Below are 25,262 nucleotides of genomic sequence, written 5' to 3'. Positions count from 1 at the left end.
GGAGAAGGAGAAGGAGAAGGAGAAGGGGAGGGAGAGGGAGAGGGAGAGGGAGAGGAAGAGGAAAAAGAGAGAGGATTTGAAGGGGGGAAAGAAGGAGAAACAGAGGGAGAGGAGTATGAGAGGGTGTCAGAAATTAAAAAAAATATGTTACCTAATAGAGGAATATATATTAGCAAGAAGTTAATAAGTACACTGAAGGTATTTTGGGATGAGTCGTGCGATTTCTATGGACTGAGTAAGATTGGACAGGAACATGAAAATAATTATGGGGAACGCGAGGAACTAAGAGAAAAGGAACCAACTATAGATTTACTTAGAGATGATTTGTCTCAGTGGCACAATTATCCGTATATATCTTTTGAAAGTGTGGATGCTAATATTGAAGAAAAGGAGCAACTCAGGTTATCACTAATGAGTTATGTTGATACTCAGTTAAGTAACGTGTAAGTTCACTCTTATCTTACTCTCTGTTTATCTTCTCCTCCATATTATTCTCCCAAATAACTTTAGAGATTCAGCTCCTCCTCCTCCTCCTCCTCCTCCTCCTCCTCATCATCATCATCATCATCTTCTTCGTAAGAAGAGGAAAAGAGAGAGTCATAGTCTCTAGACTCTTTTTGCTGTTGCTTGCTCATATACTTGTCAATAAAGTCTTGTTCAGCATTAATTATTGATTGGCTATTTATTCCTTTAGATCTATAGAGATCAAACGCTTCCTTGTTAAGTTCTAGAAAGTGGTGTCCACCTTTAAAGATTCCAAGAACCTTCTCAGCTTGTTTTGGGAATCCAAAAAAGAACAGACAAGCTGAGATTGCCTCAGCACAAGAAAGCTCGTAAGGTCTTCCATAGTGGGTAGAATTTGCTGCTACTAGAAATGGAAGAAGTCTTTCATTCCCATTATGTATCTTATGAAAAGGCACCTGGTCAATTTTATTCCAAGAACAATCAATTACTCCTACTCCTCCTTTCAATATTAAAGGTAAATCTTCCATTGAAATCTTCTTCTTTGCTCTGGGGCTTAATATAATTCCGGGCCACTTTCTCGCATAATTACTGCTATATTGGAGCTTTCTTGCATAATTGAACCTCAAAAGTTTTCTTCCACTACATCTCGCTATATCGCATTGGCAGAAATCCCAAAGCCCTATTTTAATTACAGGTTCTTCTCCCTCTTCTTCTTCCTCATCTTCTTCCTCATCTTCTACCTCTTCTTCTACCTCTTCTTCTTCTTCTTCTTCTTCTTCCTTCTCCTCATCCTCATTTTCCTCCTCCTTTTCTTCCTCATTGCTCGCTTTCTTTATTACTGTTTCCTTTCCACATTCGGATTTAGAATCAGCATCTGAATCTGTTTCTGAAATGAATTCAGAGGCGAAATCAGTTTCTACTTGAGAGTTATTATTTATAGATTTCATACTTTTTTAATTGATTGATCTATTACTATTTATCTTCACTAAATAAATTCTCTAAAGGTAATAAGATAAATCCCTTTCTCTGCCTTCCTTTACTTTTCCCTACTGCATTAGTTCAAACTTTTATATACCAATTATTATAATTACATTAATAATAATAAATTTAACCGCTTTAATTATTTATATTTTTTTCAAGTTAAATTGCAAAATGTCAAATTGATAATAGTAAATTATTATATTATAGTACTCTACTTGTGACTGCATTAACATCGGCCGCTATAGCTCAGCTAGGTAGAGCGCATGGCTCTTAACCATGTGGTCCTGGGTTCGATCCCCAGTGGCGGCGTTTTTTTGGACGTTACATTTTTTAATGTTTATGTGTTAACAAATTATATTTATTATATTGAGAGTTAAGCCAATAAAGGGGATGTAAACATAAAAGTTGAGAATAATGATAATATATATGATTAGTTTGTATATATGGTGAAAATTCATGCTATTTTAATGTAATTGGCAACTTAATGTTAACCTTACTTTAGTGTATATATAAGCATTATGTTTCTATATAAAATTACTATATATATAAGTTTATAATAGCTACTTGTATCTGGCTATTAATTTAGCTATACATTCTAAGATATTTTGGAGGTATTTTTTCAGGAATTTTGTTTTCCTCAAAAGCTGAAGCTTTAAAAGCATTCAATTCCCAATCTTTTAAGTTTTGACAATTAAATACATTATTGTCATCATTTACATCAGGATTACTATAAGAGTACTTTGAATTAGCTCCATTTGAATTTAAAGATAGTTGACTAGTTGTATTACCAAATACATTAGAATTGTTGGGCAGATTTGAACTAATACTACTAGTACCAGTAGTACTACTATTATTAGTACTAGCTTTAGATCCAAAAATATTATTTACATTTGAAAATACTGGATTCATACTTGCTGAATTATTACCACCAAAAGGTTGTTGTGTTGATGTATTTGTAGTACCAAATACCGAGCTAACCATATTTGAACTACCAAAAGGATTACTTGGAGCATTATTAGAAGTAGAAAAAGGTGTGTTAGAAGCTCCAAAACTTATGCTTGAACCTCCTTCAATAACCCCAAAAGGACTTGAAGTGGAGTTAATATTTCCTAATGCTGTTCCTGTTCCTGCTCCTGTTCCTTGGGAAAGTCCTATAGTTGATCCTCCAAAAGGATTAGCCATAGATTCAAGGGTACCACCTGAATTACTAGGCTTATTTACAAAGTCTTTACCTAAATTAGGCAAATACCAGTTTCCAATCTTTGAATACAAACTAAAATCTAAATTATATAAGTGATGCGAAACTGGGAGCTTTGATTGCATCTTTCCTTGTTCTATAAACGCATTATATTGTTGAGTCAGTAATCTCAGAGTTTCCAAATGCAAATTATTCCAATTACTTGGATCACTCTGATAAAACCTCCATCTGTATTCTTCTATACTTAAATCCAAGCTTAAAAATGCCTGTGTTTGAGTCTGAGAAAGATCCTGAGACTGGTTTAAAAGTCCTATCCTTCCAAATGGCCATACTCCACTATTAACAACAACACCAATAAGTTCCAAAGTCTGCAACACTGGGTTGTCAGATTTTGCTGGCTTACCACTTGCTGAGGAAGAAGATGCTAATGTTGATGCTGACCCAGAAGCAATTCCAGATCCAGATCCAAACGGACTTGAGCCAAACACGGACCCACCACCAGTTCCAAAGGGACTTGATCCAGAGCCAAATGGACTTGATCCAAATGGGGTTGACCCAAATGTAGTCCCTGTTCCAGATACAGGTACTCCACCTCCACTTCCCACTCCTCCGAATGGACTCTGCCCAGCACCTCCAAAGGGCCCTTTACCTCCAAACGGACTTGATTCACTCCCTCCAAAAGGTCCTCCATAGTTACTAAATGGCCCAACTCCACTTCCTGATACCCCCCCTGAAGCAAATACATTGTTCATATCACCAGAAGATTTAACAGCAGATCCAGAAAATGGGTTAAACTGCCCTACACTTGTTCCAAACCCACTTGTAATACTTGTTTTATTACCACTACTATTACTACCCATCCCCTGTTCAAACATCGATCCATTTGGATGATAGTCACGACAGTTATCTCCAAATCTACAAGATCCTCTTAAAAAGAATTGACATGGCCTCCTATTGCTCATTTATACTTTCCTATGTACTTATATTATTGCTATTAATTTATTTCAACATGTGGCGGGAATGGTTGGCGCCAAAAATGAATAATTGTAATGATTAAGTCAACAAAGAATACCAGAAAGTAAAATAAAAAGAAAAGTATATAAAAAAAGCATCAAAGACCACAATAAAGCTGTAAATGATTAAGGATCCAGAATTAAGACCACAAAGACACAAGGACAATCCCGTAGTTTTTTTAGATATTTGTTTATCAGATGAAACTAATAAGATTGGGAGACTAGTAATAGAACTATTTGAAGATATTGTACCTAAAACAAGTGAAAACTTTAGACAATTTTGTACTGGAGAATATAAAAAAAACTTAAAAAGTGTGGGATACAAAGGATCCATAATACACAGAGTGATTAAGGATTTTGTAATACAAGGTGGCGATTTTGTAAATGGGGATGGTACTGGCAGTATGTCAATTTATAATTCAAGCTATTTTAATGACGAGAATTTTGAAATAAAACATACAAAGCCTGGACTTCTTTCTATGGCAAATAATGGTAGTCCAAATACAAATGGATGCCAATTTTTTATTACTTGTAATTCATGCTCTTGGTTAGATAACAAACATGTGGTTTTTGGACAATTATTAGGACATGATTCTTTTGCAACTTTAAAAAAGATTGAAAATGCCACTGTTATACCTCCAAATAGTAAGCCTAAAATACCTATAATTATATATGAATGTGGACAATTATAATTATAATTAAACAAAGTTAATATTTAAATATCCAATATTTATTTTTCTTTTTATTACCATACTACATCTCTCCTTACGAAGTATTTCTGCAATTTATTGTTATTTACTCCGACTTTTAAATTAATATTTTTAATTCTTTTGCTTAAAAGTAGGTTCTGTTTCAAATGTGATTTATTTTTAAATTGAATGTTCAGACCCAATTTACTAGTGTCATATACATTAATCTTTTTATTATGATATTTATTTTTTAAAACCAGTGAATGGTTACCATCTCTAATCTCATCTTGCTTTTTTGGTATTCTCTGTTTGTATATATATGCCAAATTCCTATGTACAACTTCTTTTCCATTTGGTAGTCTTAAGTCACCAAATTCTGTTATCATTGGCTTTTTCAAGTTGTACGAACTTAAAATTTCATCTAAAAAAACTTCTTCTTCTCTATTTGATCTGTCAATTTTATCCTCATCTTCGTCAATATATTCCCATTCATCATCGTCCTCTAATTTTACGTCATGATCAGAAATTGATAATTTGTTCAAGTTTGGAATAAGTTCCTTATATGATGAAGAATAGTTGTAAAAACTTTCCAACTCCTCTTTTTGAATGTCCAAGTGAGTTCCCAACATTGTATGACCCAAACTTATCATATGATCTCTAACTGCATTTAAACTTGAAAATATTCTATCACAATACAAACAAATATGACCCTCAAATAACTTCTCTCCCAAGTATTGAGCTAAACCTTCATAATCCACCAAATAATCTCTATCTGGTATTATAAATGAGTACTTTTTTCTCATATATTCAAAGCATTCATCCATGCTTGGGTGTATTGTATTATCAAAATAACAATATGTTAATTCATAAGTATCTGACTGTTTTGGTCTGTCATTCATTTTAATTTCTTTTTCATTCAAAACCTCATTCTCTTGAGCCTCAATCTTCTGCTTATTCTTAATATGAGAATTCCCCTTATCTACTTTTACTTTTGTATACTCTAATAACTCTAGTTTCCTTTTAAATACCACTTCAGACACTGGCTCTTTATTCGCTAACTTTCTCTTTTGATTGTAATTGTGCCATTCTGTCTTATAATGATCTCTCAATTGAGATGTACTCTCCAATTTATAACCACATACTGTACATAATGCTGAAACATTCTGCATTTCTTCACAACTTTTTGACTATTAGAAAAAAATATATATACCTAAACTGTTTCTCCAAATAGTCTCAGCTCCAAACAATAAGTTCTAAAATCCTTTCTGTCCTTAAATCTTTTATTCTCAAATGTTTTTTTCTTTTTAATCTTCAAGAATAAAAAGAACCCTTTTCTATATTTTTTTCTTTTATTACAAATTCAATTAATTATTTTTTTTTTATTTCGGTCGGACCGCCATTTGCATTCTGACATTACCGGTATATAATTACTGCGTCATGCAAAAAAGCAAATTTGCAAGTGGAAAAGGCGCCTAGTACATGCAACGGTAAATTAAATTATTTAAAAAAAAAAAAGGTTTATTAAACTAATGCAGTTATAGGGAAAATATGCCAAAAAAAAAACAAACTACTTTCCAAATAATTAACTTATTTTATTGACATTAATTTCATTCTATGAAGGCAATATTTATTCTTTATTTTTAATTCATGAATTTTTTCCCTCTTCCTTTCAGTTCTCAATTTTTAATAATTAAAATATATTTCATCTAAATCATTAAATTACGTATGGCGCCATGCTATTTTTATTTATTTGGAGAATAACTGGTGCTATTTCCCCACGTAAAAACTAAAGAATGTGAATTAAAAAAGGAGAAATTTTTCTTCTGATCCAAGTTCAATAAGTAAAACTTTGCCGAATTTCAAGGATTCTACTAATTTTCCAAATAATTAAGGACAAGTGTGTGGTGATTTGGAGGCAGACCAAAATTTATACATTATGAACAATGAAGTACGTAAGTTGGTGAATTTATATATCGGAAATACCTCCCGTTTTTACCAATTTCAAGTTGTTAAAACCCACTATAATGAGGATGATTACATTGATAACCCTTCCAACAAAAAGAGTACAAACTACAAACTTATTGAGGCTCAGACTAAAATTAAAGAAAGGTATCAACTCTTATTAGGAAGTAACAATGTTTATCAAGCTGACAATGGTTTCAAACTTTATGGAGAAGACAGATTATTGACTATATTACGAACTTTAGGCCTAGTTTTAGCTGAAAATGGTACTATTCATATTCCAAATCATTTTCTTGTCAATACAGAAACTGGAAATAATTCTCAAGTCTCCAACTCTCTAACATTTACCACTAATAATCACCTACTCAGCAATCTTAAAAAACAAATCAAGCAAGAACTAAAAAAGTTTGATTCCGACTTTCAAATTATATATGGAAGAACTCCTTCCAAAACTGACAAAGAACCACTCAAGCCTTTATATTTACTTTATAAACAACTCAAAGATTCGGCTTCTCAAGTTAGAGAATCCACCATTCAAGACTCAACCTCAGAATTAGAGTTACTAAAGCAGAAGAAGAACCAGCTGAGAGAATTTCTTGAGACATATCAAAACGAATTCTTCAATGAAAATCACAGAAAGGTTCTATATCACAAAGATTTACTACCTATAGAAAAAGAATACCTCGAATATAAATCAATCAAGAACAAAATCAAACAGCTTGAAGGATTATACTCGAGTTCAAGGTAAAATTTTACTAATCTTTTCCATCTATTATATCTACTATTTTATTAAGTGTAATATTACTACACTCTTTCTTTAACTTAGTACAAAACCTCTCTTCCTCTCTTTTTAGGGACCAGATAATAATTATCTAAATTATTACAAAATCTCCAAAGGAAAAAGATGGATTTTCAGGTGTAATTTAAATCAAGTCCCTTTCATTGCTGTATTATAAATTTATATTTCTTACATATTTATTCATTTCTTGATTCTCAATTATTCCGTGCTTGTGTAGAAAAGCTTACATGGATACCCAGAAACCTCTATTGGATATTAAGTGAAACCCAACCAAAAGCCATCCTCTCCTTTTTGGTGTTTCCTTTAGATCCTCAATGGTCTGGAGCCAGTCTTTTGTAGGACTGGAAAGACTTGTTGAGCTAATAATATTGTGTGAGGTTCAAAACCATATATATTAATATCCACATTATTCTTTGCATTTGTGGGGTGGTAGTTGTTACCAGTATTACTGTTATTTTTGATACTATTTACTATTAGATCATTATCTTTAATTCCTTGGAGATTTTTTGATTCAAAACGGTAAAATTTCCATTTAGATATTATTCTCTCGTCCAAGTTAAACCTATCTTGCAACTTACTTTTCAGGTCTGATAATCTGCAGGTAACTGGTACTGTCACCAAATAACTTGTACCGCCTGGCTGATTACTGTGATCATCATTATGGTGGTGATCTCCGTGATTTCCACTGAATCCACTTCTGGAGTCTTGAATCACCAGAACATCTACTAACTCTCCTTTCCTAAGTAGATCCAACTCTTTCTGAGAGTAATCTTGTTCAATCCTAAAGCAGTCTATAAAAGATCCCAAAGTTAGTCCTCTAAAAGTAGATGCATTACGCATACCATCTGTATTCAAGATCCTTGTCATCATCTCTCCTCCTCTGTATACTCCAACATGATCATTCTGATTGCTTGCTTCAAACAGCCTCAGATTGGAACCCTCTGAGTAACACAAGGTTCTACCTTCTAGGTTCTCTCCAACTTCTATAGCGTTGTTTGTGCTCCCAAAGGACCTGTATGATATAATATTCTCTCTTTTCTTTAGCTTTTGGATAAGCAAATCCACAGTATCACTGGACTCCACCTGTAAAATATATCTTCCTTTTGGAATATTAATGCAACTAACAGTATTAGTTACAGTTAGGACATGTTTATCCTTTCTATTCAAATTAACAAAAGAGTGACCCTTAAGGCACAGAGCCATAATAACAATAGAACGTGGAATCTTTCCATAATAATGTGATACACTCAGACTTCTAATCACAGAAGATATTGAATCATCGTGTCTTTGAGTCTGAATCAAAGAGAATAAAGTTAATAGAGATGCATCCAAAGGATTTAATGCATTTCTGGCCAAAGCAATGCTTCTTGGGTCCACCTTGATTTGGTTGCAAACATAGATCCAAGCTTTAATAGCTGGCCAGCGAAGATCTAAGTGAATATGGTGTATTCCCTTAATTTGATACCTTGAAAATGAACGTATTATACTATTATTACTGGCTTGCATAGCTTCCATAATACCATGATTTATTGTATTAACATTTGTATTTGTATTTGATAGGCCTAAATATGTACTTCCTCCAGGATGATGATACTCTCCGTCCAAAGGATCCCATAAGTATAATGAAAGATTAACAGAATTCTGAAAGTTCTCAAACCAATGATGGAAATCTAAGACTGGGAATTCCGGGCATTTGACCATCTCCAGTTCTACAGGAAGTTTAAAGTTCGAATCTGCAGACAAAGAAGAAGACCTTTCCTCGTCTCCGTTTTCAATATTCTCAAGAGTCTTCTCCTCTTGGAGCCATAAGTTCTGATTTGGGAAAGTGATAATTTCTTCCAAAGATTTCCTCAGCTCTTCTCTTTTTCTATTAATTACTGAGTCGTCTAAGTTTATTGAGAAGATTAGACTAGATCCATTGATCAATTGAAGTTGCTGAACTGTACAACGGGGATCCAAGAGTGGAAATGGATTCTCATGGTCTGAAGATGTCTCAAGGCACACTCTAAGTCCAAATTCAAAGTTCCCTACAGATCCTGTAGGTTTGGTATCTTTCTCCTTTTCTATCTCCATCATTACATACTCATTCAGATCTTTAAGCGTGGTACTTTGAGAAACCATTACAAGTCCCAGGTTGTATAGATTGGGAATCTCCTGGGTCCTAGAGTACTTAGAGCAAAACTCTCCCATCTTTGGATCTGAAATATCAAAATATCTCAAAAGAAGTAAAACTTCTCCGCCTCTGTTTTCATTGAACTTCCTCAGCTTGTTTTCGATCTTCTGTCTCTTCTCCAAATAAGGTCCATCTGCATTTGGTGGTAAATCTGGAGGAATTCGGTCGATTAAAAGGCTCGAGACATCATCCAAAAATAAACACATATATAAAGTTGGACAAGATGAGTCCCAGAGACCTGCACGATGATACCTCCTACATAAATCTGACATTAAAATTTCGTCTCCTGATCTTGTACCCGAACTCTGAACTCCTCCGAAGCCAATGGCTCTACCTATAATCCCGCCTGATCCTCTTTGAGAGTCAGTTCCTCGGCTCCCAAGGCCAATTCCCTCTCCTTGTGGGGATGAGATGCATGTATAAAAAGATAGGCTAGGTGAAGATGATGAGCCTGTGTTTGCATGAACAAGATGGTGATGTGATCCAGTCATCCCTCTCATTCCAGAAGAATGGTTTCCGTCAGAACTGGTTTCCAATAAGAACAAATGGGATCCAAAAGCTTTGTTAGCAGCAACCATGTCAGTTTGGAGTACCCTCTTATCCAAGAACCTTCTTTCCAACTCTGAGTGGAACTGAGAAAGAGAAAAGTCTCTTGAACATTTGAAGATATAATTCCACGGGAAGGATGAGATACTTTGATGAAGACCCATAGATCTTGGGCGGCATAAGGGTGAGATATTGTAGCTGGTAGAAAGCAGCAATTGAATCCGTACATGCTCATTAAGATCTTGCCTAAGTTTCTTTCGAATGTTCATCATCTCAATCTCTCTATTGTATTTGGAAACTAAATCAGGATTGACTTCCTGAGGGATTGGTTCTGAAAGCAAATCTTGAGCTTGATCTTCCCTGACATATACTAAGATGTAAGCTGAATGAGTCTTAGATCTTTTTGGAATATCACTATCTGGGTTTCCTAAGTAGTCCCAGACCTCATATTCATAACCTCCAAAGTTATCCTCAATAGCTGTAGAAGATGAAACTAAAGTAACCTTTTCATCATCAAATTTAAACCAATCGGAATCAGGTTTTGGACGTATATAAGCATAATAATGCCCACTATGTACATCCCCTTGATGAATTACAACAGTATGTAATATATACTTTTCAGCACTCCCTGCTTGAGTCTGATCATCTTCACTCTTATTATTGTGGTTGACAAAACTAGACAGATCCAGCTTCTCTGGGAAAGTAAAGTAATCATTCAACTTGACCATATCCATGCTCTGAATGTTAAACTGGAATCTTTTTAGATGGAACTGGACAACTGGTGGAAATCTTTGGAACCTGACTCCCTTCTTTGCTCTTTGCTTGCCAAAGCCTTCAGCCTCATAGAGATTCTCACCATCTAAAACTTCCTCTTCTACAAATCGTTGTAAGCTCTCCTCTAATGACTTTACTCCCTCAACATCAACCTGAATGTCATAAAAATTCTCTCTTCTTCGAGAAGTACAGTCAACGTCCAAACATTCAATGTAGTTTTCATATTCTCCCTCAAAAAGAGCTTTAATGCTCCCATCAACTGCAGTATTTTTCATCTCCTCTTCTAAACGATCACAAAGTAACCTATTAAGTTCCTGTGCATCATGTTGTGTAAAGGCGTCAGCAGCATCCCATCCAAAAGATCTCATCAGCTCACGACAGTTCACAGGCTCTGAACAGGTTTGAAGTTCGTAAAACAAAGTCTGGAGAGCAGAGCTAATCTTTGTCTGGTCATTTCCCGCTTCTGATGCTGAACAATTACCTCCTACTATAGATCCTGGCCCAGATACATTACCACTTACAACGCCAGTATTCTGTCCATAATCTTGGCATGCATTTGATGACATAATGCTTTCTAGACTAGCAATTCCATCATTCTCATATTCAAAAAGGCTTTTTGCCATTGCACTGGTCCACTCCACAGCATCCTCAGTAGCATCCCCTAACAAAGAAATTGTGAGACCATTAGACTCTGAGTTAATGCTCTGAGGTGTGAACTCACCAAATTCATCAGTCTTGGGGAAACAAGCACTCACAGGAGTCAATTCAGGTCTTGTTTCCCTACTTAGTGGGGTGTTAGAACACGATGAAGCTGTAGTAACCTTATTTGGATTTAATGGAATTGTATAAACTGCCTTTCTAAATCTTCCAATATGGTAAAGGGATTGGAGTAAGGAATTCATGTAGCATGTAGCACCAAGATTTCGAATCCCAACGTATCCAGTTAATGATCTATCCGTCCCTAAACTGTCAAGATTCGATTTTCCATATGAAACTGGATCACATAGAACTGGAAACACGCCAGCTCTGAAAATGACAGTTTCTGTCTCAGGATCCACAAATCCTGTCTTTGGATCCAAAAGGGTCTTCAAGCTAAAAAAGTCACTCCAACCACGATCGGCTTCTGGACCTGCAGAACTGTAGTCAAAATTCCTTTCTTCCAAAGAAATCTTCTTCTTTGGGTCATTTTCCCCTTTGAAGCTGAAAACATCGCTCATAAAATGAGATTTCCTGTAGTCTTTTTGATTAATTAAAGTTACAGAATATCTAGTATTTAGCCATATCCAGTTTGAAGGCCAGTTTTGAGACGGTATAGCCTCCAAATATGCAGAAATGTGACCCTCTAATGATCCCCCACTAGTCAACTTAACCTTTGGGAGAATCATCAATCGGAAATTAAAGTTCTTGTAACTGTGAATATTGGAATATAGTCGGTTCTTTGGTCCTCCCTCGGTACTGTTCATCATTCCCATAATCTTTCTTCTGAAACCTTCCACTTTAAATTCCAACTCATTCTGAAGACGTCCTGGTATACTCGAGTAGTCATACTGTCTTTCTCTACTCGAGAAACCCTCCATGGACGGCCTCTCTACATTACGCCCAGTATGCATTTACTCAGTCTCACTTAAAATTGCAATCCTAGCTGGCTCATTCAGTCTTTTAGTCTCTTTTCAACTCTGAGATCAGGAAATTCAGTATATGATTGAGTAAGCCAATAACAAAAGAGTGTATTTAATAGATAATTTATTTATCTATTCCTATATATACACATAAAAATATATATATATATAATATACATATATATAGAAATATATATGTATATTTCTATATATATATATATTTTAAAACTTGGCTCTTTTCGTCTTCTCCAATTTTACAAATTCCTCCGTCTTCCTCACAATTTATGCCTCTTTCACACAATTTGTTGCTCTATTAACTAGCTGTCTCCTTTTCTTTTCTTTCTTTTCTTCTCCTCCTTTTTTCTTTTTTTCACAACCTTTCCCTCCTGCTTCCCCCCTTTCTGGTTTAAGGGGGGGGGGGCCATTACCTAGACAGTACTTAAGGCTCGGAACCCTCCCCAAAATAAAGCCTTACACAAATGTTCCCGCCACTAGGCGGGAGCTATGCACAAATAAAGGCGGGGTTGTGGGGCATGCGGACCATGTGGTTGCGGATAAAGTTACAGGGCAATGTCAGAGATTTCGTGGTCGTTACCAGATGAGTGATTATAATGGCTACCAAAGGAAGGGTCTGGGTAATGATAAGAATTTTCGAGCATTGCTTCATAGACCTGCGGAGAATATCTTCTGATCCATTCTAGCTGATTATTTAACATATCAATGTCTCTTGAGAATGCTTCAAGCTTAATGTAAACGGCCTCATTAGTTTCCTTGAGCTTTTCGTTTTCAAGTTTCATTTTTTGATTAATTTCTTTACTGTTTGAGTCTTCAAGCTCTTTGCTCTGAGTCAAGAGTTGGGCGTATTGTTCTTCTAGTTGATTATAGTCCTTGCATTTCTCTTCTAAAGAAGTCTCAAGCTCGGTCATGTTCCGTTCTAGTTTGCTCATGTACTCCCTACATTGTTCAGAACCTTCAAGTTTCTGTTCCAATTCTTGGATTCTAGCCAGATGAGTTTTGTTGATGTTTTGTAAATTATCCACTTCACTGCTTAGTGCTTTGCTTCTGCAAATCTCCGACTCAAGTGAAGTCTCAAGCTCGTTGATAGAGCTTTTACCTCTCAGAATTTCTTCCTCAGATTCCTTCAGCCTCTCTGAATTTTTCTTTGTTTGACTTTCAATCTCTTCCAATTTTTTCTCCAAGTCTGAAATTATTTCCTTATTCTTTTGATTCTCATTTAATTCGGTTTCCAGTTCAAAAATGTACTCATTTCTACTAATCTTTTCTGACTCAAGTTCGTTAATTCTTTCCTTTAAAGATGCAAACTCACTTTCTTTAGAGCTTAAGTTCATGTACTGTGAGTAAAGCTGTTCATAATTTGCCTCTAAATGTGTTTGTCTAGTTCTCCATTCGTCATCAATTCTTGATATTTCACCCTCTAACCAACTGACATGTTTATTATACTCCTCAGACTTGGATTCCAACTCTTCTCTTAGTTTTCTTTGTTCAGATTCAATCTCGTCCCTGGAGGCCTCCACTAAACTTTGGTTTTTCAGTGTCATATCTTTTAATTCTTTCGAGAGTCTTTCACAATTCTCTGTAAGTTTCTCCTTGTCTAGTCTAAGTTCGGACTCCATCTGATTCTTTTCTTCCTTAATTTTCTCCATTTCTTCTTCCAATTGAGTCTTTAAATTTCTTAATTCCTGTAGCTCTCTTGAAGTATTCTCCATTCTCTGACCTTCAGCTTCCATTATGGTTTCTAATTCAAGAATCTTTGAAGACTTATCTTGGTTTTGTGAATTCAGAGCCAAAACTTCCTCTTCTATTTTGCATTTTTCCTCCACTAAGTTTTCAATTTGGGTCTTAATTATGGTAATCTCACCTCTATGTTGCTCATTCCAATTTAGTAAATCATTCTTCTCCTGACTTAAGTCGCTTATGCTTTTTTGAAGTTGATTAATCTGCTCATCTTGTTCACAAGTAAACTTTTCCATGAGTTCTATTTGCTGTTTATGCTCTTCAATCAACATCATCATTTCTTGCCTTATCTTTTCCTCATTTACTTTTGAAAGTGAAATTAACTCTTGATTTGTTTCCTTTAGTTTATGGTTGTCTTGTTCATAATCTCCAAATTTCTCAGTAACTAATTTAAGTTCTTGTTGTTTCTCATCCAACTTCCTTTTTAACTCATCCACTTCAGATTTTAATCTAGGTATCTCCTCTTCTGAAATCTTTAACTTAAGCTCCCTATTTTGTATATTCAGTTGCATCTCTTCGAATTGTTGCTGTAAGTTTTGAATATATGAATAATACTGATGTAATAAATCGTTATTTGAAGCCTCATTAGATGAAAACTCGTCCTGAAGTTTCTTTAATCTTTCCTCAAACTCTTTAGAGTTAGAAATGTTCATATTCTTTTCATTCTCTAATTCACTTCTCAAAGTAACCATATCTGTCTCATATTGCTTGTATATTGCCTTATATTTTTTAACCAAATCAACATACATTCCTCTAGTCTTTATAAGCTCCTTCTCAATCTCATCACTATTAGACATTACAGTGTTAATAGTTCCAGATATCTCCTGAAACGTCTTGTTTGTTACATTTCCTATGTTCAAAATCATCTCCATTAAACTATCATACTCACTGCTAGAATCTTGCAAACCCTTGAATACTTTTCCAACCAAAAAATCCATCTGTTTTAACTTATTCTCCTTAATCTCTATACAAACTTGGCTTAAACTTTTCCTTCCTTCTTTTTGTTCAATATTTTGTCCATTTATACTCATATTTTCATTATACTCAAAATCATCAATTAACTTTTGGGATTTTTCGTCGTATCTAAATCCAAAAAATGAAATGAATTCTAACATTGAAGACTCTATTTTTGGTGAAATGTTTTCTTTAGGATCTACAACTTCTCTTCCAGAGGCCAAATTCCAAGTCATATCCAACTTTTTATCCATTATCTCCATCTGCTCATTCTTCTCAGAGACTCCTGGGAGACTATTTGAAGCTACACTTCTTTGAGATAATGGCCTTATTCTTTGTCTTTGTCTCATATCATTCTGAGTATAAAGAACTTCAGTTTGGTCACTCTCAGAATTTGAGATTGTTGAATTCATCTTATCTTCTATTTCATTTCTGACTCTCCCCATCATTTGGTGATCCAGATATTCACCTATACCATTCATTGTAATTTCAGTGTTATTTTGACTAAATCCATCACCAATCTCCTTCTCAGTTATTTCTTGTCCTATATAGTGACTTTGGTGTCTTAGACCTCCCTCAATTCTTTCTCCTAAAGCATCTTTTGGATTCTGAATAACATTTGGAGTTGAAATGAATGATATGGGAGAATCCTGCATAGACGCTCTTCTTTGAGATACTCCACCTATTAATTCTCTATTTGAAATTGCTGCATTTGGTAAAGATGGTATCGGAGGAAGTGTCCTGTTAGTTATTGACGTCTTATTAGTACTGCATTGATTAGTATAGTTTGTATAAACTGATGATGGAAACGATATACTCTGATCTTCCCTGAAATGTTGTTCAGACCCTGAAATTTCACTAGAATAACCTTCAAAGTTGCTTGGACTCAACTCCAAATGATCTCTCTCTTCTTTTTCCTGAATAGACATACTTCCTACTGTATTATTATCATTCTCAAACTGGCTTTGCTCTTGCCTACCAAACTCCACAATCCTGGTTTGTTTGTCTGAATTATCTGTAAAACTGTTAGCACCAGAAGTACCAACTGGTTCGAATAAAGTTGCACTCGAATTCACACAATTAAAACCTGCAGTAGGTATTATTCCTCCAATCTGTTCTTTAGAATTCTTCATTATATTCAAACCAGGAGTTGAAGTATATAAATTCTTTCGAATTCCTGTACTTTGAGAACCTGAGGAAAAGGATGCCATGCTTTCAGTTCTGGTTCCAGAATCTGTTGTTGTTGGTCTCTTTGGCGGAGGAGGTGGGAGATTCTGTTTCTGTTCGACCAAGTGCTCTTCACCTCGAACCACCCAGCTTTTTAATTCTTTATTATAATAAAATTTATTTTCCTCTCCTAAATTAGCCTTTACTGGCTTTACACCATCCTCTCCTTCCTCATTCTTCTTACCAAAAATCTTTTTCAACATTGATCAACTCGCTTTTTTAACTCCTCTCAGTCATCTGCTCCAAATTGGAATATCCCAAATTCCTTTTCTTTCCCTTAATTTTCCACTTCTATAGGTATCAATTTTTTGGAAAACTAAAACCTTTAATTCCTATTTAACTTATCCTATTTATTTTTATCCGCCCAATATTTTGACTTTATTTTTATTTATGGTGCTTTGCCTAACAAGCGGGAATTTTTGTAATAATTGCATGTAATGTGGGGCGGCCATGCTTATAAACGTGTTTTTGCATGTAATACCGGTATAGGAATAAAAAAATTGTACACGTAAGAATAAATATTTATTAAATAGAATAGCAGAATGTAAGTAAATCCTAAAGCTTTTACTTGACTTAAGAATTCTGATAAATCTTAAAATTATATTTGGATTTTTTGAGTTTTTTTCTATACTAGAACTTATACTTAAACGAAATATAGTTATTCTAAGTACATATGATTGTTCCTCTCTTCTTATTACTAGAATTATTAACAATATATTAGTATTATCGGTAGTAGTATTAATTTTAATAGTATTAACAATAGTGATCATAGAAACAATATTTAAATGAGTTTATAGGGAACTTAGTATTGCCTGTTGAGTAGTTTGTAATTTTCATGCATTGCTAGGGAAATAATCAGTTTTTGGGGCATTTTCCCCAAGTTCTCGATCTTATTGTTCAAATATAATTCAGCACATTTTGGAACTTTTAAAGATTCATAAACGTCGTCTAATATATTATTCAAGTTTATTTCCTGATTTTCTTCTGGATTACCTTGAATATAAGCAAATGAGCTATTTTTAGTATGAGAGTTTGAAAGTTTTTTTAATTTATCTCCCTTTAACTTAATGTATATTGTGATTATTAATGCAGTACTAATTCCAAATATCATTAATAAGGTTATTACCAAAACTTGAATTGGTTGAAAAATGGATACTCGGTTAAATATATTTATGGTATTTGTCTTCATATTTGAAATGTAGTTCATCAAAAATATTTCGGGAATTATACCTTCCAAACATTCTAATCTTAGGAAGAGCATACTTATTGTATTTGCTATGTTTAAAGGTATCGTACTGAAAATAAGTATTGAAGAGAAGTATTTAGCCATAATGAACCAAAAACTGATAAATAATGGTTGGCGAGATCTAACATTACAGTACAAGTTAAAGTTGGAAATGCTTTGAATGAGTTCTTCATTTTTAGCAAAATATTTGTTTTGGCTGATCTTCATCTTATTCAAACCATAAAAACTATTATTATTATTATTATTATTACTATTATTATTATTATTATTATTATTATCATTATTATTATTATTGCTATTATTATTATGATTATAATTACTATTATTATGATTGTGATTATGATTACTATTCAAGTTACTCACTTGTATTGTAGACTTCTCCGAGTAATAATTTAGTGATCCAGCATCTTCCAACTCTTTTGAATTGAGTTTCCTTCTTAAAAAATCAATATTAGAAATATACAACCACCAAGTTGGGCTATACTTCTGCCTTTTTATTACTTGTTCATGATTACTCTTGAAATTCTTCTTTGCAAAGTACCTTGCAATAATAAAAGTAATTAGGTAATTTATCGAAGATAATAATATAAATAAGACAAAAATATATTTTGTTCCAAATAAAAACCCAATAGAAAGTAAAATTGTTGAGATTATATATCCAATTGCTTGACACTTTAGAGCATTCTTACCAACAATCTCTTCTTGAATATCCCTGTACATGTACCAAGTTAGTATAATTGTTTCGAGTCCTGCTGTTAAAGCTAACATAAAATTGGCTGCATTACTTATTATTTGGATATCAAAAAGAGAACCAAATATTATATTAAATGTTTTAGAAATATAAAGTTCATTTTTGTAATATTTTGATAATTCATTCTTATCAGAAAAGTTAAGAAAAGCCATTTTATTTAGTTCCAATTGTTCTTTAAGCACTTTGTCATTAACATTTTGATTATCAAGCGGAAACCTTGGAATAAATGCAGTAACTATATTTGTTAATAGTACCGTTACCATTAAAAGTGTAATGAAGGCAAACTGAATAAAAAATGTCATCTTTTCGGCATTTCTATTCTTTTTGTTCCTATACGAAATCCCAAAAAACTTTAAAATTTCCTTCTTTATTAGCAAACAGAATGATGATAATATACAAAATATTAACTTTAAAAAACATTTAATCTTGTAAATAACCGATAATTTCTTTAAGCCGGCTGACTTTTCCCCTTTTTTTTTCTTTGATTCTTTGTTTTCCTCAATCTCAAAATTACTTGAATTAACACAATAATTCAAGTTATCAATTGTATGTTTACTATGGCTACAACTTTTCAACCTTCTAATATTCTTAATATTTTTCTTATTTGAATTGTTTAAGTTTGAATCTTGATTTAAAATTCCAAACTTGGGGCCAATTATTGGGAGAATCCAATAGTTAAAGATAACAAAAATATGCTTTGATATTATACTAGTACATATACATGCACTAGAAATTGCAAAGGAAAAAACTACAAGTATAAAGAAAATTATTACTCCACTTGGTATCCTTTTGGAAACTTCTATACCAATCATTATTAAATAAATGACCATATACTCTCCAAGTATCAAAGACTGAAACTTAATCTGAATGAAATTCCACTTGAACCAACTAGTCATATGGTTTTTTAAAAAATTAATTTCTTCTGTTGATGCAGATTCACCATTAAAGAATTGAAATATTTCTTGAAAATGGCCTGAGTCTGGTTCAAACATATCATGCATTAACCAATTATTCCCATGAAAATATTTAGGAATAGTAAAGTAATTATATTGTTTGGATTTTATATCCTCAATATTATAAGAATCTTGATCAATTTTTAAGGATTTTTCATTAGAAGATTCATTAACTTTATTCTGATTAATATTGTCTTTAATAATGGCTGTAATTGATGTTTTTCCAAAATGACGATTAAATGGAAGAAGCAAAGTAGTATTCGGAGACTCAGTTAGAGAGATAAAAGCTGCATTAGATATTAAAACCACCATTGATGATATTATCACGCATGCAAGAAAGAATACAGCGGAATTAGCTGCACTCATTAAAGAAGGGAAATTTGTGTGTTCTTGGTTAATTTGATGAAGTTTTAAAGCCATATTTTGTTCCGTATGATTATTTTGAGTTTCTATACTTTGAGTATGACTATCAATTGAGATTGAAGGAATAGTATTATTTTTAGAAACCTCGTCATTTCTATACTTTGACTCATTCTTCTCCATTTCTTGGTTATAAACTGACTTATACATCCTGGAAACATGTTTTCTAAGTGTAATTTCGCCAATTCTTGGTTCTTTGAAACTCATAGGAACTTTTTCTGTTTGTTCTTTTTCATTATCAAACATATTAAGAATGGGACAATTTTTAGCTTTTGAGCTAGAATTAAGGTTATTTCCAATAATCCCATCGTAAAATCCATCGTTCTTGTAACTTAAAGGATTTGAAGTACTTGAATTGTAATCTTCTTTTATTATCTCTTTTAAAGGAAACATTGTAATTAAAAATGAAATGCCAAAGAATAATAGAGTATTATTTATTGAACAGTACCATATTGCCGGAGAAAATAGATTTTCAATCCCTTCCTGGGTAACTAATATAGAAATAAAGATACTTAGCTGAATATCATTAGCAACAATCTGAATAGATGCAGTGAGAAAAAGTGTTATTAGAGAAAGAAATGAAAGGAAAGATACCATTCTGTATAGCTTTCCACCTCCATTTATGGAGAATATGATGAATATTAATGAAATAGAAAGTCCACAAATTCTTGCATACAAATTGGAATTTAACCATCTTAAAGGTTTTTTTATAGGAAAGACTCGAGTTTTAATAATGTTTTCTGTATTAATAATTGCATTATTCAATGAAAAATAAATTGCCTCCTGATAACCACTTTGTTGCATGACAAATAAGTTCCTTAGCTTCTTTAAGGGAGAAGGAATACACCATGTTGGATAATTGATAGGGGTAGATGAATCATTAGTACTGTTATCACTTTGGACAGCCTTCATAAAAAGTTGCAAGCCAACTTCGCCTAAAAGTCTTGAACTATTAACAGTGTTTCCTGAGTTAAAAGAGCCAATATTTGTGTAGGAGTTAACTGCATCCATAACTTCGTTTGAATCCTGGAAGAATGGAGCAACTACATTACAAATGGAGGAAAAAGAACACAATGAATACCCATAATTAATCTTTTGTGCAGTTAAATTACCGGATTTAATTTGATCAATAAAGTTACCCTCTTGTGCGTAAATTGAATTATTTATGCGACTACAAATCAATTCGTCCTCCAAAGTTACTCTCCATAGTTTTTTTGGAATATTATATAATATTACACTAATTGTACTAATAATCTGGACTGAGTAGAGAAAAATGACGACAACAGTAACCAAACTTAATATTGTTATGCCCACATACTTTGGATTGAAATATTGCATTGCTTCAAGAAAGCCATATCTTTGGCCTCTTTTTCTCATAGAAAATTCTAACTGGGATAAAGGAATCCCGATCAACATAAATGTCACTAAATGAGAAATTGTACAAGATAGAATTGAATATCTATACATTGCTGAAGATAATCTCAAAATAATAAATATCCCAGTGCAACCACTCAATATTGCCACTAATGGTAGGTATTCCCATAAAGTTAGACCAAAAGAAGAAATATTGCCACATTTTTCTCTAAAATACTTGCCATCTTCTCCAGTTAAAATATTATAAATACTAAAGTCATTTTTCATTTTATCTGAATCTTTATTTTCATTAAAATCCTCACTATCTCTCTTCTCATCATTTTCAAAATTGATGTTAAATTTTATTTCATTTTTTTTTTCTTCATCTTTTGTACACGGAGGCTCTGATAACTCATTTTTACTATTATCCACATGCAAGTTATTGTATACCGGTAATTCTTTATTATTTTCCACATTAATTTTGCATGCATTATTCAAATTATTAATGCTGGAGTCCGGTTTTTCATGCATACCACACAATTCATTTGAGTAATGTAAATTAAACGCTTCAGAATGGTTAGGAGTAGGGAGGAGTTTTATTGATATTTCTTCTCCACCTATAACAGCATCGTTAATGCCAAATACATTCTGTTTTAAATTAGTGTTACGAGGGGAATCCTCAGAGTTGTTAATATTTATTGAATTTTCCTCAATTTGAAAAGAATTCGTCATATTATTCTGAGGAGAGTTTCTTCCATTTGTTGTAGATTTATTAACATAATTTTGATCATTTTCATTCGTGAAATTTTTTAATTCTTCCCTTAGCATTACCTTTACTCGCCATTTCGATACTGACGGAATATACTCGGAAAACCACTTAATATCACTGTGAAAAAGTTTAAGCGACGTCTGATAAAGATCGTTTCGCAGTTCTAGATGTTCATCATAGGTCATCTTTTTTATCACATAAAAACAACTTTATCAAATCTAGAAGATAAACATGTTTAAATTTCAATCAATTGCACCCAAATTTTCTTTATTTTTTGGCTGTTCAATATGTTTTTGTTATACTAAATTCTTTATTTTTTATTTATATGCCATTAACTATAAGCCCCACTCAATTTTCTTATTATTTCCCGCCAAGTAAATTTTTTTAAATCTAATTAAATCATGTAAAATATTACATGAAAAAAATGATGAAATTTAAGTAAAAATAGAGTAAACTATAGTCAATTAAAAATACAACAAAAATAAAGATAATCTAGCTAATTTAACACATTGATTGTTAAATAATCAACTATTATAGTTTTATTCGCTAATCTAGATATTGTAGCTTGAATTAAATTAATTATCACATTTGGGATTTCTTGACCTGTTTGAGCTTTGATTAACCTGAGAATTATAAACTTTGGCAGCAATATTTGCAGTATTTGAGTTTTTATCAAAGAAAGATTTCAAATGCATTGGTTGATGATTATTATGAATTCCAGGTTTATGTTGTATACAATTTTGCATAATAGGATTTTCTAAGCAATCGGAAGAAGATGAGGAAGAAAAGTATAACTGAGGATCTGAATGAACGATATTAAGATCATAAATGTTATTTGTATTATCACAAACTTCCGCAAAATTATTTTCACAAAAACTTTGTTTATTGAAGCAATTTGAATATCTTATAATAGAACTTGAAATTGGATCATATCCAGAATGAAGATTATAAGGAGAAGAACTAAGAATATCAGGTTTTTGTCTATTCTTATTTAAAGGAGTCTGGTCCAAGTTTGCAGTTGGAGTAATTTGTCCTGACTTGCTTCTAGTACGGCTTTGATCTTGAAAAAATGATGAATCTGACGAAGAAAAAGTACTCGAATTTGAAGTTAATGTAATGTTTGAGACTTCCAATAATAATTGACTCGAGTTTTCATTAATATTGTTTGAAGGAGAAAGGTTCTCAATTTCATGAACAGGAGAGAATTCGGAAATTGCTTGACTCTGTTTTTCCATCAAACTTGGGGATGATTTAAGCAAGCTATAATTATGATCAGAAGTTTTCATTGCTGGTAAGCTTTCACTGGATTTTGTCCCTCTAACTCCCATTAACTTTCTTAAATCTCTCTCTTTTTTCTTCTTTTCTATAGCTTTAAACTCATTAAATTCGTATTTTACGAGTCTAAAAAACATATCACATCTTTTAATTATCTCACCACAAGATGTTGAAATGGAAGCTCCTTGTTTTGAAGAATTGTTTCCTGTAGCTTGAGCTTCGCCAGCATAACATTGTAAGTCATTTAGCTTAGATATTATTTCATTTAGTTGTTTCTTAGTAATTTCAAGTTTTTGAGAAGAGTTATTTACAAAAGTTTCCACAATTTCCAGATAAAGCTCTTCTACTGTTTTTTCTACTCTATTCTCCACCCCAAAAACCGAAATTTCTAAGCTATTCTCAATTTTAAGTTCATTTTTAATTGAAATTTTTAATTCCTGGTTTTCATCCTTGTTTTTGCATTCTTTATTCTTCGGTTCTGTATTTTGCTTAGAACTATCTGATTGAATGGAAGAAAATAAATTGAGTTCATCCTGAATAAGATTTACGCTTTTTCCAAGCTCCTCCATATCTCTATACACATCAGCAATATCAATAGGAGCAGCTTCTGAACAGGTTTGAGAAATTACTTCAACCTTTTGTTTCATATCCTCAGAATGCTCATAAACAACTTTAGAAATATATTTAAGCAGATTGCTTTTAGAGTTATTAGATTTCACATTCTTTAGAAGCTCTATAGAGTGGAAACGAAACCCACAACTATTACCTCTATTTGTACCATGATTCAAAAAATTACCTATTTTCAGAATTAATTGTAGAATCTGACGTAATATTCCTCCTTTTTCTAAACTCGATCTAATATGAATAGCAGCATCCTCCAGTTTTATAAGCCTTTCCAAACAGCTTTGATACTCTTCTTCAAAAGTTTTCATTGCCAAGACACATTGTGCTCTAATTTTAAATCTATTTAAACTTAAAATATTCATTATAAAAAGCTCTGAGCTCCTTAAAGGAAGGGCTGAGTTGTCACCTTCTTCTTTAATAGAATTTAATAGCTGAATTTCGTCAGGTGTAGGATACAAATCCAATAGAATTTTAAGCCTTTCTTTAGAGACTCCCTTCAAAAAAGCATCAATCCCACCCATTAAACCCTGCTTTGTATACCCAAGCATGTCCTTAATTGGAGAAAGATCTAATTCATTATTGCAATCAAATAATTGCAAGGCCTTCAGTGCTATTTCAATATTCTGAGACCTTTTTGAGTCTAAAACTACTCTATATTTCTTTGAAGGGCCTCCAGTAGACGAATTATTACTGTTGCAATCTATGGTTAGCTTTTGCATTAAAGTACTCTTATCCTCAAAAAACTGCTCTAAAATGGAATTCATGTCAAACTTAAGCTCATTAGGATCGCTTTCAGTGCAATCTTTTATATCCTGAGAGTTTTCTCCCTTTTTAATTAGAATATCTTCCCAAATTGTTCCAATTATTTTGTTTGGAGGAATTACTGACCAATGAAGCCTTTTAGGTTCGAATCCCAAAGGAGGAGCCGGACCAAAATCGATATCTGCAAGCTTTACACCATTTGATATTTCATGTTCCAAAGTCTTAGATGTAGGTCCTCCAAACCCTTTAGATGTTGCTGCGCGTTTGAGTGATAGCTTCAAAGGAGGAGGTGCCTTAGGAGGAGGCGCTCTTTTTGCTGAAGAACCTGATCCTTTAGAAATAGATGCACTTTCACTCCCAATATTATAATCAGGTTTGAGACTTTCCATAGATTTTGACTTTAAAGGAGGTGGAGGACCTGGAGGTTTGCCCTTCGCAATTGGCCTATCTGGAATCACTTCCGCTTTGACCTTATCCTCAATAACCTTTTCGGACGAAGCGTTACAGGCAGGTGGAATATTTGTTTTATCTGCTTGAAGATTTTCGTTTTCATTCTTGTTTGTTGAATCAATTTCCTTGTCTTCCTCCTTTTTAGAAGCTGTTACCTCAACATTTGTTTGAACTCGTTTGCATAACTCTGGATGTTGCTTTGTTAATAACTCCCTCACTTTATCGGGTTCAAACCCACTGATTCTAATAGTTTCTAAAATTTCATCACTATTTGGGTTTAAATCCACAATCTTAAGTAAAATTGAAAGAGCCTCTTCATCCAAATCCCTAATACTTTTACCTGGAGAGTTTTTGTTTGCTGAGCCACTTTCCATGTTTCAAAACAAATCCACCGGCTTATAGGAATTACTTTATGGCCTTATTCAATCCTCATCGGCTTCGAATGATGAGGAGTCAGATAAAACCAACCTCTCAGATTTCAAACCACCTTCCTGTATTCAGAAA

At 33.2% G+C, this 25,262-nt stretch overlaps 10 protein-coding genes across 10 annotated transcripts in view; 3 read left to right on the top strand and 7 right to left on the bottom strand.

The window, feature by feature from the left end:
- The window catches only part of cubi_03386 (uncharacterized protein), a gene marked incomplete at both ends in the record, with an annotated part of 4,074 nt that extends 3,627 nt beyond the window's left edge, over positions 1-447 (top strand). The window contains one exon of the mRNA XM_029020399.1: positions 1-447. This exon is cut by the window's left edge and continues 3,627 nt beyond it. Coding sequence (XP_028874843.1) covers positions 1-447 — 447 coding nt within the window.
- A 59-nt stretch (positions 448-506) lies between these two features.
- cubi_03385 (uncharacterized protein) lies at positions 507-1,412 on the bottom strand (the record flags this gene model as incomplete). The annotated part of the gene is made up of 1 exon (XM_029020398.1): positions 507-1,412. One exon carries the CDS (start codon positions 1,410-1,412, stop codon positions 507-509), a length of 906 nt encoding a protein of 301 aa, XP_028874842.1.
- A 616-nt stretch (positions 1,413-2,028) lies between these two features.
- On the bottom strand, positions 2,029-3,606 carry cubi_03384 (CCCH like finger domain-containing nucleoporin; the record flags this gene model as incomplete). Its single annotated transcript, XM_029020397.1, has 1 exon — positions 2,029-3,606. One exon carries the CDS (start codon positions 3,604-3,606, stop codon positions 2,029-2,031), a length of 1,578 nt encoding a protein of 525 aa, XP_028874841.1.
- A 173-nt stretch (positions 3,607-3,779) lies between these two features.
- cubi_03383 (cyclophilin) lies at positions 3,780-4,349 on the top strand (the record flags this gene model as incomplete). Its single annotated transcript, XM_029020396.1, has 1 exon — positions 3,780-4,349. One exon carries the CDS (start codon positions 3,780-3,782, stop codon positions 4,347-4,349), a length of 570 nt encoding a protein of 189 aa, XP_028874840.1.
- Positions 4,350-4,402: 53 nt separating this feature from the next.
- cubi_03382 (uncharacterized protein) lies at positions 4,403-5,515 on the bottom strand (the record flags this gene model as incomplete). The annotated part of the gene is made up of 1 exon (XM_029020395.1): positions 4,403-5,515. One exon carries the CDS (start codon positions 5,513-5,515, stop codon positions 4,403-4,405), a length of 1,113 nt encoding a protein of 370 aa, XP_028874839.1.
- Positions 5,516-6,282: 767 nt separating this feature from the next.
- Positions 6,283-7,056, top strand: cubi_03381 (uncharacterized protein; the record flags this gene model as incomplete). Its single annotated transcript, XM_029020394.1, has 1 exon — positions 6,283-7,056. The coding sequence occupies one exon, from the start codon at positions 6,283-6,285 to the stop codon at positions 7,054-7,056; it is 774 nt and encodes a 257-aa protein (XP_028874838.1).
- Positions 7,057-7,410: 354 nt separating this feature from the next.
- Positions 7,411-12,210, bottom strand: cubi_03380 (uncharacterized protein; the record flags this gene model as incomplete). The annotated part of the gene is made up of 1 exon (XM_029020393.1): positions 7,411-12,210. The coding sequence occupies one exon, from the start codon at positions 12,208-12,210 to the stop codon at positions 7,411-7,413; it is 4,800 nt and encodes a 1,599-aa protein (XP_028874837.1).
- Positions 12,211-12,779: 569 nt separating this feature from the next.
- Positions 12,780-16,358, bottom strand: cubi_03379 (uncharacterized protein; the record flags this gene model as incomplete). The annotated part of the gene is made up of 1 exon (XM_029020392.1): positions 12,780-16,358. The coding sequence occupies one exon, from the start codon at positions 16,356-16,358 to the stop codon at positions 12,780-12,782; it is 3,579 nt and encodes a 1,192-aa protein (XP_028874836.1).
- Positions 16,359-16,957: 599 nt separating this feature from the next.
- Positions 16,958-21,832, bottom strand: cubi_03378 (uncharacterized protein; the record flags this gene model as incomplete). Its single annotated transcript, XM_029020391.1, has 1 exon — positions 16,958-21,832. The coding sequence occupies one exon, from the start codon at positions 21,830-21,832 to the stop codon at positions 16,958-16,960; it is 4,875 nt and encodes a 1,624-aa protein (XP_028874835.1).
- Positions 21,833-22,222: 390 nt separating this feature from the next.
- cubi_03377 (uncharacterized protein) lies at positions 22,223-25,132 on the bottom strand (the record flags this gene model as incomplete). Its single annotated transcript, XM_029020390.1, has 1 exon — positions 22,223-25,132. One exon carries the CDS (start codon positions 25,130-25,132, stop codon positions 22,223-22,225), a length of 2,910 nt encoding a protein of 969 aa, XP_028874834.1.
- Positions 25,133-25,262: the final 130 nt, after the last annotated feature.

This window comes from Cryptosporidium ubiquitum (genome assembly GCF_001865345.1).
Source record: "Cryptosporidium ubiquitum isolate 39726 chromosome Unknown contig_3, whole genome shotgun sequence".
Lineage (NCBI taxonomy): Eukaryota > Apicomplexa > Conoidasida > Eucoccidiorida > Cryptosporidiidae > Cryptosporidium > Cryptosporidium ubiquitum.
Note: the sequence above shows the minus strand (reverse complement) of the source record. Positions and strands in the feature narration are given on the sequence as shown.